This window comes from Strongylocentrotus purpuratus, unplaced genomic scaffold (genome assembly GCF_000002235.5).
Source record: "Strongylocentrotus purpuratus isolate Spur 01 unplaced genomic scaffold, Spur_5.0 spur5_scaffold_1, whole genome shotgun sequence".
NCBI lineage: Eukaryota > Metazoa > Echinodermata > Echinoidea > Camarodonta > Strongylocentrotidae > Strongylocentrotus > Strongylocentrotus purpuratus.
The window spans coordinates 37,981,416-37,999,072 of NW_022145594.1; the positions used below are offsets into that span (position 1 = coordinate 37,981,416).

Sequence of the window (17,657 nt, forward strand, 5' to 3'; positions counted from 1 at the left end):
TGGTCCCTTTTTCATTCAAACATGCATTTTATAAGAAATACGTCAAATTCTTTGGCATCAACATCATAATCAGTACAAATGTCCTTTATTTTCCTTTTTATCCACTTTTGTAGGTTGATGTTACAACCAAGCCTGTTACAACCAAACCAACTAGTCTAGGTGAAACTAGTCCTTTGAACCTAGCTATTAGACATGGTGAGTTGTCTAATGCTGCCACTCCGGATCTTCAGCATAAGGGAGAAAGGCAAAGTAGGAGTGTCCATCACGAAGACAGTGATCCATGCAAACCCAGTAAAGCCCTCAGACGAGTTGAGTTTCCACATGCCACCTCTACTTTTGCAGACACTGAGGCATATTCGGCTGGTAAAACAAGTCCCCATCTGGAGGAATGTCAACCACTTAAATCCAGTCTCTCTGCCGATGTTGAGCCAGCTGCCTCTGCCAGTCTAGGTGAAACAAGTCCCTTGGACCAAGCTGTTAGACATGGTGAGTTGTCTAATGCTGCCACTCCGGATCTTCAGCATGAGGGAGAAAGGCAAAGTAGGAGTGTCCATCACGAAGACAGTGATCCATGCAAACCGAGTAAAGCCCTCAGACGAGTTGAGTTTCCACATGCCACCTCTACTTTTGCAGACACTGAGGCATATTCGGCTGTTAAATCAAGTCCCCATCTGGAGGAATGTCAACCACTTAAATCCAGTCTCTCTGCCGATGTTGAGCCAGCTGCCACTGCCAGTCTAGGTGAAACAAGTCCTTTGGACCAAGCTGTTAGACATGGTGAGTTGTCTAATGCTGCCACTCCGCATCTTCAGCATGAGGGAGAAAGGCAAAGTAGGAGTGTCCATCACGAAGACAGTGATCCATGCAAACCCAGTAAAGCCCTCAGACAAGTTGAGTTTCCACATGCCACCTCTACTTTTGCAGACACTGAGGCATATTCGGCTGGTAAAACAAGTCCCCATCTGGAGGAATGTCAACCACTTAAATCCAGTCTCTCTGCCGATGTTGAGCCAGCTGCCACTGCCAGTCTAGGTGAAACAAGTCCCTTGGACCAAGCTGTTAGACATGGTGAGTTGTCTAATGCTGCCACTCCGGATCTTCAGCATGAGGGAGAAAGGCAAAGTAGGAGTGTCCATCACGAAGACAGTGATCCATGCAAACCCAGTAAAGCCCTCAGACAAGTTGAGTTTCCACATGCCACCTCTACTTTTGCAGACACTGAGGCATATTCGGCTGGTAAAACAAGTCCCCATCTGGAGGAATGTCAACCACTTAAATCCAGTCTCTCTGCCGATGTTGAGCCAGCTGCCACTGCCAGTCTAGGTGAAACAAGTCCTTTGGACCAAGCTGTTAGACATGGTGAATTGTCTAATGCTGCCACTCCGGATCTTCAGCATGAGGGAGAAAGGCAAAGTAGGAGTGTCCATCACGAAGACAGTGATCCATGCAAACCCAGTAAAGCCCTCAGACGAGTTGAAATTCTACATGCCACCTCTACTTTTGCAGACACTGAGGCATATTCGGCTGGTAATACAAGCTCCCATCTGGAGGAATGTCAACCACCTAAATCCAGTCTATTTGCCGGTGTTGAGCCACCAGTCACTGCAAGTCTGAGCATGCAGACACTTCCAATTGCCAGTAATTGTTACAGTGCCAACCAAATAGTGACGTCATCTAATGCCACAGCTGTGATTATTGACAGTGATTCTGAAGAATCAGAACCCGATGATCCCGATTATGTACATGACCCTGATTATGTACCAGACTCTGCAAGTGATGGTGATGTTAGCTGTTCTGATGACATCTTGCAGATTCCAGACACTAGACGCAGAAAAAAAAATTCCCCCGTTGTTGATAGTGATGATGGTAGTGTTGAGTTTGACTGTGAGCCTAGAGAATCCAATGGGGCAAACAATCAACAGGCTGAATCTTCCGATTGTCAAAATCCCAAGGTCTCCAGCTCTTCATGTGAGCAATCTGACATTGAGGTCCTCTGCACATCAAACGAAGAGGAAAGACGCAGGTGGGATAAGCCACAGTTCTGTCCCTTTTGTTTGGTGGGGCAAAAGAAGTTGCCTCGACATCTTACTACAGAGCACAAATATGAACCACAGGTCAATGAATGGCTTGGAACAAAAGAGCCAAAGAAACGTGCAAAGCTCCTGACGCTCATGAGGAATTACGGGAATTTTCTCCATAATCATAAAGTTCTAGAGGAGGGAAAAGGTACACTCATAGTTGTTTATCGGCCAAAATACAAGGCTAATGCTCGAGACTATTTGCCTTGCACAAGATGCTACGGCTACTTTGCGAAAAGTGACCTGTGGAAACACAAATGCAGCCAGGCAACTGATGAATCAGATGCTACTGATGAACCCGTTAAAAAGAAACGAAGGACTGGACTTGCAAAGGCAAGTAGAATGATGCTGCCTATCACTCCTGGAGTAAGCAAGAGAACACATGAAATTTTAGCCACCATGAAGGATGACAACATAGCTAGGGTGGTCAGGTCGGACAGGCTAATACAATTGTTTGGTGAAAAGCTGACTCTGAAGCATGGACACACCAGGGACCAGGAGGGGTATATTAGGCAGCGATTACGTGAGCTGGCACGGATGTTGTTTGAATATAGAATTCTCACAGAGCAGCCAAATGCTCAAATGGAAGACCTTATATGCCCAAAGAAATTCCATGACGTAGTTAAGGCTACAAGACAAGCTTCAGGATTCAATGGAGACGATAACATCTACACAACTCCAAGCCTGGCTCTAAAGATTGGGCACAGTCTAAAGACATGCACTGAGATACTTCGAGGGGAAGCTCTTGTGTCTGGTGATGAAGCGGTTGAAAAGAAATCCAGAGCAGTTGCTGAATTGTACAGTTTGCACTGGGAGGGGGAGGTGAGCCACCACGCTCTGAGAACCCTTGAAGAAGCCAAACGCAACAACCCCAAGATACTCCCATTGACAGAAGATGTTGTGAAGCTATCTAGGTACCTTCAAAACCAGGCAAAGACAAATCATGAAGAGCTACTGAGGTCGTCTGGGTCTGAAATGCAGAAAGCATGGGTGAAATTAGCTGAAGTCCTGCTGTCTCAAGTAATCGTCTTCAACAGAAAACGATCAGGCGAGGTGTCAAGAATGACACTGAATGATTACAACAAATGTGCTAGAGGGGAGACATGTATAGTAGATGGGGCCCTGTCTGTAGTTGAGAAGGCACTGTGTAAGGCACTATGGAGAGTAGAAATAATTGGGAAACGTTCCCGCACTGTTCCTATTCTCTTAACCACCAAAATGAAGGCAGATCTTGACACTCTAACTGAATGTAGAAAAGAGGCAGGCTTAGATCACAACAAGTACCTGTTTGGTATGCCGGGAGGTTCTGGTCATCTGCGTGGAACAGACACTCTTCGAAATCATTCAGCAAGGTGCGAAGCAAAAAACCCGGAACTTCTGCGAGCTACCAGACTTCGGAAACACATAGCTACAGTATCTCAAGTAATGAACTTGCAGGACAACGAGCTGGACATACTCGCAGGCTTTCTTGGACATGACGTACGGACACATCGAGAGTATTACCGCCTACCAGACTCAACTCTGCAGGTAGCTAAACTCTCCAAAGTACTGCTGAAGATGGAGAGTGGGGACATCAGTGGTCTAGCTGGAAAGAGCCTGAAGGATGTGCATGTGGGATCTGATGAGGGTATGAAATTTTAGCCAGTGTTGGAATTGAGAACTTTGTTCCTAAGACAAATATCAAGATGCAGGATTTTATGGCTTAGACAAAATTTTTCATTAGGGGATGACATGTACCTGCAATAGATAAGCAACAAAATGGTGTCAAATATAAGTATGACAGCCTTTTTTTTTTCTAGCCGCTTAAATTCTTATCTAGCAAACTGGTCTTGACTCTGCACCTCTGTATCTTTGTACTGTCCGTGAACACAAAGTCTCAACTCCATCATGACCAAAAAATAAGATTCACTAATTGTATGGCCAATGAACCAATAACAGATTGTTTAGCCTGATTAACCCCATTGGGCGGAATGTATCTAAGGGTATGATGCTCAGAAAATGTCCCCAAAGTAGAAATTATGCTTATTTTCTGGAAATTGATATGTACTTTTCAGAAGATGATTTCTTACATGCAAAAAGATCTTTTCAGGAAATGGTATGATACATAATCTGGGGGACATTTACGTTTAGTAAACACTGTATGGGTATTTATGTATAGCATGTCATGAACTGATTCTTGACAAAAGAAACCCATATTGACAAAGATAGTCATAGTACCGCTTAGGGCCTGTTTCGAAAGTGATTTTTTTCTCTAACGTTTACACTCTTGGTTTTTTTGGACGGGTTCACATGTACATGTACACTGTAATAAGATCTTCTTATTCGCTCATAGTTATCACTATCAATTATGACAGCTAAGGCTAGTATTAAAGACTGGCTCCACTCCAGAAAAATCAGACGAACAGATTAAAAAAAGTTTGAAGCAAATCGGAAAATGAATAAGAAAGTTATGACTATTTTAATGATATTGAAAAATCCATTTCGACATTGATTTTTCACGCAAATTGGCAACCTTTGGTCACGTGTGATGACGTACATCATGCACTTCTCGACTGTTAGCTTACGGATATTCTATTATTATCATCATTGTTTTTAAGAATCCGTTTTAATCTTTAAACGTAAAGTCACTTTTCTTATCGATGTGTTCATGAAGTTCAAAACCATCAGCGAACGTAACTTTAGCTAATGAATTCCATGTAGAAAAATAAAAGGTATTATGTTTGGATTTATAAGATTTAATATAATACATTTAAGATAAATAAAAAATAATTAATGAGAAATACTGTTATAAATGTTGATCTATTACTAATTACAGGAGAAAATAATGTCTTATTATTATTTACATATTTCCACTGATTTTACGATTATCCAATCTTGGAAAAAAATGGATTACCACTTTTATTCTTATGTATTTATTTGTTTTGACAATTTCTTATGTTTTATATTATTTTAATTGTTATGTATTTCTTTGTTCCATGATATTTGTGCCATTACATAGATCTTCAGTGAGAAATATTTGGATACCACAATCATTATTTTATAAAGTTATTTTAAATAAGTAGACGATCTAAACTTATCAATGAAAGCAGAAAATACACGAAATATGTAAATTTTATTATTTTTATTGTTTATTAAAATCATTATCCATTATAATTACTTTTATTATAATTGCTTTTCAATATTTGAACAATTGAATTATTGCATGCTAATGAATCCGTGCATTAATCGACGGAAATAGACTTTTGTTTAGCATTAAAGTGTTAACAAAGGATGGTATAAAACAATAAGGTATAATAAGTTGCTTGCAGAGAAGTGCATGATATACGTCATCACACGTGACCAAGGTTTGCCAATTTGCATTAAAAATCACTGTTGAAATCAATTTTTAAATTTCCTTTAAAAAATCATAACTTTCTTATTTTTTTGTTTTTGTTGATCTGTTTGTCTGATTTTTCTGATTTTAATAAGAACAAGATTTTTATGCCTCCGCCACCGTAAGGTGGTGCCGGAGGCATTATGTTTTCGGGTTGTCCGTCCGTCCGTCCGTCCGTCCGTCCGAAGCTCGTTACCGCGATAACTTAAGAACGCCTGAACGGATTGTTACCAAACTTGGGTCAAGTATACATGAGCATGTGAGGATGAAATGATTAGATTTTGGATGTAGGAGGTCAAAGGTCAAAGGTCACAGGGCCTAAAAACTTGTAAAAAATCAGCAAAAATAGATTGTTACCGCGATAAATTCAGAACAAATGAATAGATTTTCACCAAACTTTGCTCAAGTATGCATAAGCATGTGAGGATGAACTGATTAGATTTTGGGTTCATGAGGTCAAAGGTCAAAGGTCATGGGGCCTAAAAACTTGTAAAAAAATCAGCAAAAATAGCTTGTTACCGCGAAAACATCAGAACGAATGAACAGATTGTCACCGAATTTGGCTCAAGTATGTAGAAGTAGGTGAGGATGAACTGATTAGATTTTGAGGATATTATTGAACTTTTTTTCAGTTGCACGTCGGTGTATATTTTTGATCCCTTGGTGTTAGTGGGGCTTTCTGATCGCGTGATGGAGGAGGCATAAATTTCGACCGTGCGCGGACGAGGATTCATCTAGTTCTGGAGTGGATCCAGTCTTTAACTGCCCCTATCCCTGGAAGTGGGTGTGGTATGATTTATTTACAAAACTGGATTGTTACTTTGGTGATTAAAATTCTTTGGGTTTGATAAGCTCATTTTACGGTCAATTAATCCCAGTCACTTGCATTTCACTTTTTCACCTGTATCATCCTTGGTCACTCAGAGCAGGGTGGGCAAAGGTTAAAGTTTAAACTTTTGTTTATCATAGGGGATTTAGATTTATTATTAGACGTTCAGTGACATCTGTTAAGTATACACGTTAGGTGAAATGTCTACTCTAGTTTCACTTTTATGGACATGTACACGTTTACACATATTTTCGAAACAGGCCTAGTACTGATAAGTGGTTACAAGTTGTAGTACCTATCTTCCCTAGATAGAACTTGCAACATAAGTAATGTCGACTTGTATACTTTTGAAAAATTGTTTATAGAGTGCCTGTGCAGTTCTGATGATGGAAGTGAAGCAAGTGATAGTGAATCCGAGTTGTGCACACCCGTGGTAGAGGATAAAGGTAAGATTAGAGAATTCTAAGAACTTCATGAGCATTTTAGCAATTTAATGTAAATTTACTGAGTAGTGAGAAAAGAGCTTGTTACATGTACTGAAATGCTTGCCTGTTTATCTTTATTACCTCCACCAATGGAGGAGGTTATGTTTTTTGTTACGGTTGGTTTGTGTTCGTTCGTTCGGTAGTTATTTAGTTAGTTTGTCCTTGTGCAAAATAACTCCAAAAGTAGTTAACGGATTGAGATGAAACTTGCAGGAAAGGTTGGGAATGACAAAAATACCAATCTATTGAAGCTAAAATTTAGTTTTTAGTAAACCTCAAAAAAACATCAGCATTTCCTATGAAACCAAGTAAATTATATGCTGTGTTACCATATATGATATATTGCAGTCTAACACTTGTTTTAAGCAATACCAAAACCAAATTTGGAGACAAAAATACAGCACTCTGAATCCATCAGTTTCCGCAGCTCAAATAATTTTCTGGAATTTATTGCCTTTTCCTGGAATCTTCAATACTTGACATTCCTGTGATAAATGATGATCAATAAGCCTCATAATGACTCTGCTAGTGTATGCACTTATTTCAAAATCACAAAAAAAGGCTTCTTTGCGTGAGCAACGTTCTGGACGAGAAATAGGTGCCACTTTTGGTGTAGTCTGGTTGTCTGCTTCTTCTTCGCCATTTCTTGCCCGATTTCAATTCCGTTTTTGCTTAAAGACTGGCTCCACTCAAGAAAAATCTTGTTTTTAATGAAGCAGAAAAATGAGACGAACAGATTAAAAAAAGTTTGAAGCAAATCGAACAATGAATAACAGAGTTATGGCTACTTTAAAGGGGAGGTCTATGCGATAATTTACTTTAAAATTAATATAGGGCAAAAATCAAGCTTTCAGAAAATGTCTTACTTGACTCTGTAGACCCATGAATAAAGGAGTAATCACTGGAAAATCGATATAAGCAAAAGTTCTCGCACGAGCCAGTTTTACCCGAAATGCATTACGCTACACTGTCCGCATGACGTCAGTGTCGCACTTTTGTTGAGCAAGCAGTCAGAAATCCCACGGCTTGAGGTTCAAACACCAATATTTCTACATTTTTACATCAAAATTGTCAGCTCAAATATCTTGAATCAATTGAGCATATATCACCCTATGTGTCAAGGGTTTCAGAATCGGAAAAGTGGTCATTTTCCCCAAGAACTCATAAAATTTGTGCAGCTATACCCTTGAAACAAAAGTCACAGCAATATCTTGCATACAGCCAATGGAGAAAGTTCGCACATGTGCAGTCTTAGTGCGACAATGACATCACATGGCCATCGCACTTTGGCAATGCGAGAACTATTTTAGAAATACAGTCAACTCTGCCTAAGTCGAACTTGTCTATGTCGAATAATTGCCTAAGTCGAAATAAATTTCTGGACCAAATGACAACAAACCTGTGTTATTTACTTCTTCTAAGTCGAAATTCGCGTAAGTCGAACAAATTTTTGTGGTCCCAAGAGATTCGACTTAGGCGGAGTTACCTGTAATTACAATTACAAAATTGGAGCTTAAAAATCACAAAAGTAACGCCCGTGGATGAAAGTGGTATCAGAATGCTCCTTGATTTTCAAGCCGTAAAATAGATTTTTTAGGAAATCGTCTAGACTTCCCCTTTAATGATATTGAAAAATCTATTTTGACAGTGATTTCTCACGCAAATTGGCAACCTTTGGTCACGTGTGATGACGTACATCATGCACTACTTGAATGTTAGCTTATGGTATCTTATTATCATCATCATTGCTTTTAGCAATCCGTTTTAATTATTAAACACAAACTCACTTTTCTTATTGACGTCTTCATGAAGGTCAAATCCATCAGTGAACGTAACTTTAGCTAATAAATTCCATGTAGAAAAATAAAAGGTATTATGTTTGGATTTATAATATTTAATATAATACATTTAAGATAAATTATAATAAATAATAAGAAATATTGTTTTAACTGTTGATCTATTAATAATTACATGATAAAATAATGTCTTATTATTATTTACATATTTCCACTGATTTTACGATTGCAATCTTGAAGAAAAAAATTGATTTTCACTTTTATTCTTATGTATTTGTTTTTACAATTTCTTATGTTTTATATTAATTATTTTAATTGTTATGTATTTCTTTGTTCTATGATATTTGTGTCATTATATAAATCTTCAATGAGAAATATTTGGATACCAGGCTTATTTTATAAAGTTATTTCAAAAGAGTAGCCAACCTAAACTTATCAATGAAAGCAGAAAAAACATGAAATATGTAATTTTATTATGTTTATTGTTTATTAAATTCATAATCCATTATTATTGCTTTTATTATTATTGCTTTTCAATATTTGAACAAATGAATTATTGCATGCTTATGAATCCGTGCATTTATCGACGGAAAGAGACTTATGTTTATCATTGAAGCGTTAACAAATGATGGTATAAAACAATAAGGTATAATAAGTTACTTGCAGAGAAGTGCATGATATACGTCATCACACATGACCAAGGTTTGCCAATTTGCATGAAAGATCACTGTTGAAATCAATTTTTAGATTTCATTAAAAAAATCATAACTTTCTTATTTATGGTTGGATTTGCTTCAAACTTTTTTTGATCTGTTTGTCTGATTTTTCTGCTTTCAATAAAAACAATTTTTTTTTGGAGTGGAGTCAGTCTTTAATATGATAGCACTGGGTGGGGGCTTCGAAACTTCGACATAGAATTTTGAAACTCATTAAATATGCTAATTTATGTGCATATTTCAAATATTACAAAAAATGCTGCTTCTTTATCATTTCTTAACCGAATTTAATTCTGTTTGCTTTATGATAACACTGCTGGCTGGCAGATTCCCATCAAAAATTTCCATGTAAAAAAAAAACTTAGTTCATGAATGCATAGCAATGATCTGATGTATACATTTAGGGCAGTTGAAAGTGATCTTGCTTTTTCTTCATTTCCTCAGCTCCATGCACTGCATCCACCCTCCCCCCTACTCCTCCCTTTGCTCATTCTCCATCTTCTTCCATCCACTATTCTTCTATTCCACTTTGCACTTATATATTCCCTTCTCCTCCTCCTCCTCCTCCTCCTACTCCTACTCCTCCTTTCTCCTCAACTTCTCATTCATCCTTGCCTTCACCTGCTTTTCATCTGTCTGATCCTCTTCCCCGTCTTCCTATTGTTCTGCATCCCCATTTTCGTTTTATGATATATTTTTTTCTTACTTCATTATTTGTCCTCTTGTTCCTCTTCCTCATTCTTCTTATTTTAGTTTATGTTTAGGAATATATGAATAAGTTCTTGTGCATTTTCATTTTTTCCCCTATTTTTCATTTATGGGGTGGGGTGGGGGGGGGGGGGGGGAGGATACTCATCAGGGGACTGACCTCTTAGTAAGTACATCAACTCATTACTCTGATTTGTCTATGATGATTTATAAATAGCCCTTTTTTGTCATATTAATGCTTAATTCTTTCTGTTAGTCAAATAACTAACTCTGCTAATTAAAAAAAATCTGGCAAAACTTCAAAGGCACCCCAGGAAAGTACAAAGTATGCGGACACCTTCCGGCAGACCTTTGGTAGACTTGCCGCATACTAAAAATAAGCGGGAAATCTACCGAAGGTCTGCCGTTAAAGTTTTTGTTTAGGAAGCTCTCATTTCTCTATTTCTCAATCAACTTTTGATACAACTTGATACAAATGATCCTTGGGTAATACAAGATGTGACGTATTGATGATTATGATGAAGTCAAATGTCATCTGTTGGTCAAAAGGTCAAGTGAAATAAGGTTATGTGGTTACAAAAATGTTAGATGCACTCATTTCTCTATTCCTTAACCCTTTGAGTGCTGGCCTGTGCTGCTGGTATCAATGAATCTGGTAGTATTCTTAAATGAGAAGGCTAATTAATCTCATTTAATTATTTGTTTGGGTTTTTATTCAAGGTACAAGGAAATATGATACCTTACTTCTTTGGATAATGTAAATATTTTTCTTGAAAACGCCAATTAAGAGTCTGTAATTTAGAGGTGAAAAGCCAACCTCATTTGCCAAAGCCTCATTATTGGGCTTCTGTAGAAGCCCGTCGCATCTTTTATTTTTTTTACTTGGTACAAATGATCCTTGGGTAATACCAGATGAAGAGTGATGATGATGTCCAAGATCATCTAGGGGTCAAAAGGTCAAATTTGTTAGTACATTAATAGTCTGTTTTAAAAAATGTTATAGGTTTTCTTTACTTCGGTTGCAGTTCTCTATTTCTCAATTATTTTGAAACTTAGTTCAAATGATCCTCGGGTAATACCAGATGTGGGGTGATCACAATGAGGTTAAAGGTCATCTAGGGGTCAAAAGGCCAAGTGATATAAGGCCTTGAGCCTTTGAAAGTTCTTATACATGTTTTAATATTGATCGCAAATTCAGGCGAGACTCATGGTCCGCGAACCACCTTGTTGATATCTCAAGATCTGCAGGTATATCCTTGGAGGACAATACTTTGATTTGATTTGGGGGTCATGGGGTCAAAGGTCACAGAGGTCAATTTTTGAAAAAGACAGTTTTTTACAATATGTTGCACACAATTTGACATATGAACTTGTAACTTGGTGGGATGATAAAGTATAAGAAGAAAAAAATTTGGCTAGTAAATTGGGGTCAAGGAGCCAAAGGATAATTTATTGTAGAAAATAAGATTTTTTGTCTACATCAAGAACCGTGTGGCGGTTGGACCTCAAGTATGGAGTGAGAGCATATCCTATGGGGACAATAATTTGATTCCATTTTGGAGTCACAGGGTCAAAGGCCACAGAGGTCACTTAGTGGAGAAAAAATAACAATATCTTATATATAAAATTGTGACTCGGTGTTGAGGGTTGTGTATGACAAGACAAAATTATGCTGATATTTTGGGGTCATGGGTTAAAGTTCAAAGGTCATGGAGGTCAATATATTGTAAAAAAAAAATTATGTTGATATCTCAAGAACCGTGTGGCAGTTTGACATCAAACTTGCTGCTACATGTATATGGTTATTGTATAGTAATTTTCTTTTTTATTGATCATGCACTCGGCGGCGGCATATATTTTGGTTGAATATGGTCGAATATCCATCTATTTTTTATTTATTTTTTTAGTTTTATCCATCCTTTTTACTGTTCTACTCTGTTGCAAGTACAAATTGCATCCATTTCTTTGTTGGATGCCTGATGAGCATCTTATCATTGATGTGCTAGTTACAACAGAATTTGTGTAGGAATTTCATGAATTTCATCTTCTATATCCTTTTGTTAAGGTGATACAGATGTTGCTGAAACAGTAGGCACCAGCAAACGCCAGACAAAGAAGATGTGGAGTGATGCTGAGAAGGAAGCTGTCAACAGGCATCTGGGGATTTTCTTAAGAACAAGAAAACTTTGTGGAAAGGATCCAATCATCTCTGCGATGAAAGCTGATCCACGCATCTTCAAGGGTCGCACATGGACAAATATAAAGGATTTCGTGAGAAACCAAATTAGAAAACGAGACCCTTTAGGATTTCTTCAGAAATTTTAAATGAATGAGGTGTTACAGTCAGGCATGTTACCACAATTATGAGGTTCTTTGTATGTTCTTGGTTGAGCATTGCTTGTAGGGGAAGCTGTGCTTTAATGCTGAACTGATGTGCTGGCAGGTACAGTCTGGCAATTTTTCATTGTCTGCAGTTCACTAAGTTCACGAATGAAGGCATTTGTTTGAAAGACAGTAACTTTACCCTGAAATGCAAACTGTTATGCTGAGGGTTTCAAAAGTACAGGTATATAATATGATCTTGAAAGAAGAGTCGATCAAAAATAATTTCTTACAAGAAGCAGAAAAAATTGGCAAGCAAAACAAAAGAGTTTGCGGAATATTGGACAACTAATAACAAAGTTATGATTAATGACTTGAAAAAACGGGCAAATCACTGAAAATTTTCAGGGATGTTGCCAATTTGTTGATGTTATGGGTGCACAACTCACCATTCAATTCATATATATTCACAGTGCAAAATTCATCATTTTTACAGAAAGATACAAATCTTGTACTAATGCAAACATGCAAAAAAGGGGGCCACATACCTACCAAGAAGATATCCTACAGTTAGAGTTTTGAGGAAATCATAATTTGGGGGTAAAAAGTTACATTTTATAACATTGATATCAATATGATAAATGGTCAATTGTGCACCTATGATGTCATCAATTGCCAATTTGTCTAAATATTCAAACATTCATAACTTTCTTATTAATTGTCCGATTTCACTCAATCTTGTTTTGTTGTTCTGCTCACAAAAATTTTCTGCTTCTATTGAAAAGATATTATTTTTGGGTGGACTCTTCTTTTAAGTACTTTGAAAGTTGTGTAACAGTTAGAGCTGTTGGCAATCGGGCTTTTCTGCAGTATGTAGCATTGGGGGAGGGGCAATCCCCCTGTGGGAACCTATCCCCTTTGTTGTCCTGTGTTGAATTTAAAGTTTGTAGTGTTGGGGGTAGGGCTACCTTCCAGCCAAATCCAGTGTTAAATGTAGAGGGGAAAAACTAGGTACAAAGTTTGAGGCTTACGACTTGTAAAATTACATTGTGAGGAAAGTGTGAAAAAAACAAAGAGTCCTTGCTTGTCAGTAGCACATTTTTATACAAAATTGTTAAAGGCCCCTGCACCCTATCAAAATTACCTCTTCAACCTTATTAATAGCCAAGTTCCCCCCCCCCCCCTTTCAACGAAAGAGGCTGTTTTGTAGCTTTGTAGTTGACTTCAACTCAGTAAATAGCCAATTTCTCATTTACATTTCTGATGACATGTTAACATATTTTTTGTCTCCGGCGAACAAGCAGGGGACTACGAAATGGGCTCCGTACCTTTGTGTGTGTCCATCTTTCTGTCTGTCCGTCCATGTTTGATCAAAATGCTACTTATTCGCCATTTCTCACCAGATTTTGATTCTGTTTTCTTTATGGGATGGCTCTAGGTGAGATCTTCAAAACTTTTGCCCCAAATTTTGACCTTTGACCTTGATTTTTAACCAATGTTCTACATTTTGCTACAAATGCTTTCTGCACTGTAACTTAAATACTGATTGGAATTTCAAAATTTTTGGTATATAGTTACAGAATGATAAAATACAGGTCAACTTTGTATGGAGTCTGTTGGTCAAAGGTAGGTCACAGCTCTTTAAATATGCAAAAAAAATCATTTATGCAAAATTGTGTTTCTGTCCAATAACTCAAAAAATCACCAAATTTGGTGTCGATGGGAAGTAAATACAGGTCAAGTTCAAATATGGGCTCTGTATGCCAAAAGGTCAAATGTCAAGGCTCATAAAATATGCGGAAAACCTTATTATTTATGCAAAATTGTGGTTTCCATCCAATAACACAAAGAATCGACGCCAAATTTTCACCAAATTTGGTGGGTTGATGAAAGCTATTGAAAATACAGGTCAAGTTCGAATATGGGGTCCACAGTTCAAAAGGTCAATGGTCAAGGCTCATTAAATATGCAAAAAATCTAATTATGTGAAATTGTGGTTTCCGTCCAATAACTCCATAAATCTTTTCCCAATTTTCACCAAATTTGGTGGGTTGATAGTATTGAAATACAGGTCAAGTTCAAATATTGGGTTCGTAGGTCAAAAGGTTGAATGTAAAGGCTCATTAAATATTCAGAAAACATTATTTAATGTGAAATTGTGGTTTCCATCCAATAACTCCAAAAATCTTTGCCCAATTTTCATCAGATTTGGCATGTTGCTTGAAAGTATTAAAATACGGGTCAAGTTCAAATATTGGGTGTGTATGTCTAAAGTTCAAAGGTCAAGGCTCATTAAATATGCAGAAAACCCCGTTATTTATGCAAAATTATTTAAAAACATGGTTTCCGACTGAAAAATAGAATAACCTTTCATAAATCTTTGTATATTTGGGGTATTGCTATTGTTAAGTTCAAATTTGTCAATGGCCAAAGTTCATTAGATTATTTTGAATGCATGAAGCAAGGGCATCTGTGGCCCAGGGACACAATAATTTTCTAGTTTGTTGCCTGAAAAAGTAAATGTGCTCACAATTCTCTACCAATTTAAGCCAGTACTTCTGCAATTCATAGACAAGATTTCAAAGATGTAATTGAAAATATAAATCAGTGCAAATGCCTTTTTACGGGCCATTCGTAATTTTCAATGATTTACAATTTTGATTTTTTTTTTCTTCATTTTTCACCCATTGGTTTGAAAGTGAAATAAATTTCAATTTTCGAATTTGTGGTTTGACACACACCCACAATTTTGTTGGAAAAAAAAAAATCGAAAATTTAATACATTGTGAATTATGAATGTTTTTTATTTCAAAAACTGTTCATGTTCTACACACAAATATGGGTATTAAAGGGTTGTCCTTTTCCAAGTTAGGAGTAATTGAGACACGTTTTTGCTCTGATGCAAACCTTTATGTTGAAGGTTTAACAAACATATTTTATGTACTTTGAGGTTGTGTAAAAGTTTTAGCTGGTGGCAAATGGATTTTTTTTTTTTTTTTTTTTTTTTTTTTTGCAGTGGCATGGGAAGGGGGGGCAGATCCCCCTGTGGGTATCCTTCCCCTTGTTGCTCTCTGTGGAATTTGGGGATTTAAGAAGAGGCATCTTTTCCCTGTTGTGGTAGAGGGGGAAGGGCTGCCTTCCAGCCAAATCCAGTGTTAAATTTAGAGGGGGAAAACCATGTAGAATGTTTAGGGCTTCTGACTTGTAAAAAAATTCCTGGTGACAAAAGAGGTATAGGGAAAGGGTTCTTGCTTTTCAGTGCACACTTTTAAACCAAATTTTAAAACCCCTGTAGCCAATCGAAATTGCCTCTAAAACCTTAAAATTAGATGAGCACCCCCCCCCCCCTTCTTCCCCAAATAGGCTGATTAGTAGTTGAATTCAACTCTTATAAACTTCTCATTTGCACTTCTGACAACGTGTTATGTTTACGGTTATTCTTTGGGATGGGGCTGTCCTGATTATGTTTGTTTTTCTTAGATTTCAAAAGGGCTAAAGCCAAATGTTTCCTGCTCCAAAATAAGAGTTTTCTTTTTACCTTTGTGGAATTGAAGTGAAGAATTCCTAATTCGTTTCAGTGGATATGTTATAAAAAGTTTTGAGTTGAAGAATTATTAATACATTGATCTTTTATATTGCTATAAAAGTTATTAAGCAAAGCAGAAGTATACCTTCAAATCACTGTGCTGAAATTACACGATTCAGTTTTTCAACCTGGATTCATTTAAGTCAAATTTTTAAGTGCTTAATCCAATTTGGAAAATGGGGTAGTTGTAGACCCTAATTTTTGCCACTGGTTTTTCAATAGCAGACCTAAGATCATCTTCTTCTTTGTTTGCATGTGTATGTCCATCTGGGATCTTGGTGCATTTTTTTTTGGGGGGGGGGGGTGGGTGGTCTTCACAGCCTCAGTTCAAGTGGGGTCACTCATGAGATTGAATTGGGGTCGCTCCTTATCACATGCCATCTCCTTAGTATTTTTCTTCGTAGAAAAGTTAGTTTTTATCGATTCATTTATTTCTTAACTAATGTACATGTAGATACAGGTGTAGAAGAAAATGTTATCTTGAAAGTGGTTGATTACTATCAAAATAATGAAAAGGTTATTACACTTTAGAAAACAGACCAATTTGCATATTTTCAACATTTTCTTTTTTGATTCAGAAACTTGAAATTACTAGGTTTTTGATGATGTATGTTACATTTCTTCCACTTTAAGTTGAAAATTTGTTATTTGAGGGGACATTACCTTGGACTCGCCCTATTTATTATTCTTTTCAGTAGAAAGCCACTGCTATGTTTACTAGTGATATTATTTATTTTTCTTTTCAGCAGAAAGCCACTGCTATGTCTAGTGTTTATTATTTATTTTTCATATTTGTTTCCAGCAGAAAACCACTGCTATGTTTACTAGTGATATTTTTTATTTTTTTTTCAGCAGAAAGCCACTGCTGTGTCTAGTGTTTATTATTTATTTTTCATATTTGTCTTCAACAGAAAGCAACTGCTATGTTTACTAGTGATATTATTTATTTTTCTTTTCAGCAGAAAGCCACTGGTATGTTTACTAGTGATATTATTTATTTTTCTTTTCAGCAGAAAGGCACTGCTATGTTTACCAGTGTTATTATAGCAGAAAGCCACTGCTCTTTACAAGTGTTTATTATTATTTTTTATTATTTTTTTTCAGCAGAAAGCCACTGCTTCATGTATGTTTACTTGTTTTCATTTTTAGTCTTTATTGATAAACAACATGACAAATTTTAGCTACACAAACAATGAATGAATGTTACAATATATGTTTACTTTTTAGCAGAAAGCCACTGCTATATGTTTACTTGTTATATTTACTTGACTGTGTTTATTATTTATATTTGTCTTTATTTGGAATTTGTCTTTATTAGCTGGAATCCATGAATCTCTATACATCTCATCAGGAACATTTCAGTATACCTTGTGTCAAATATTGTATTCTTCAATGACCTTGCTATGCCATCTCTCATACTGGATTTTGTCAAAGAAATAAAGTTTATCCATAAAAATATAATTCACAAAATGAATACTGCATCATCATTAAGATGATCGTGATACGGTTGATGACGATGATGATAATGGTTGTGGTGATGATGATGATGATGATGATGATAATGAAGATGATTATGATGGTTGTGATGATGATTATGATGTTTATGATGATGGTGACGATGATGATGTTTATGATGATAATGGTTGTGATGATGATGGTGATAATGATTACGATGATGTTGACGATTACAATGATGGTGATTATGATGACGGTAATGATGGTGATTATGATAATGTGATGTTGATGACGATGAGGGTGATGAAG

At 36.7% G+C, this 17,657-nt stretch overlaps 1 protein-coding gene across 2 annotated transcripts in view; it reads left to right on the forward strand.

The window, feature by feature from the left end:
* The window catches only part of LOC100892236, a 44,156-nt gene extending 26,802 nt beyond the window's left edge, over positions 1–17,354 (forward strand). For both annotated transcript variants that reach the window (XM_030978187.1, XM_030978188.1), the window contains 3 exons: positions 114–3,705; positions 6,646–6,726; positions 12,051–17,354. In XM_030978187.1, the coding sequence (XP_030834047.1) occupies positions 114–3,705; positions 6,646–6,726; positions 12,051–12,310 (3,933 nt within the window). In that variant the 3' untranslated portion in view covers positions 12,311–17,354. The remainder of the gene's footprint in view (positions 1–113; positions 3,706–6,645; positions 6,727–12,050) is intronic.
* Positions 17,355–17,657: the final 303 nt, after the last annotated feature.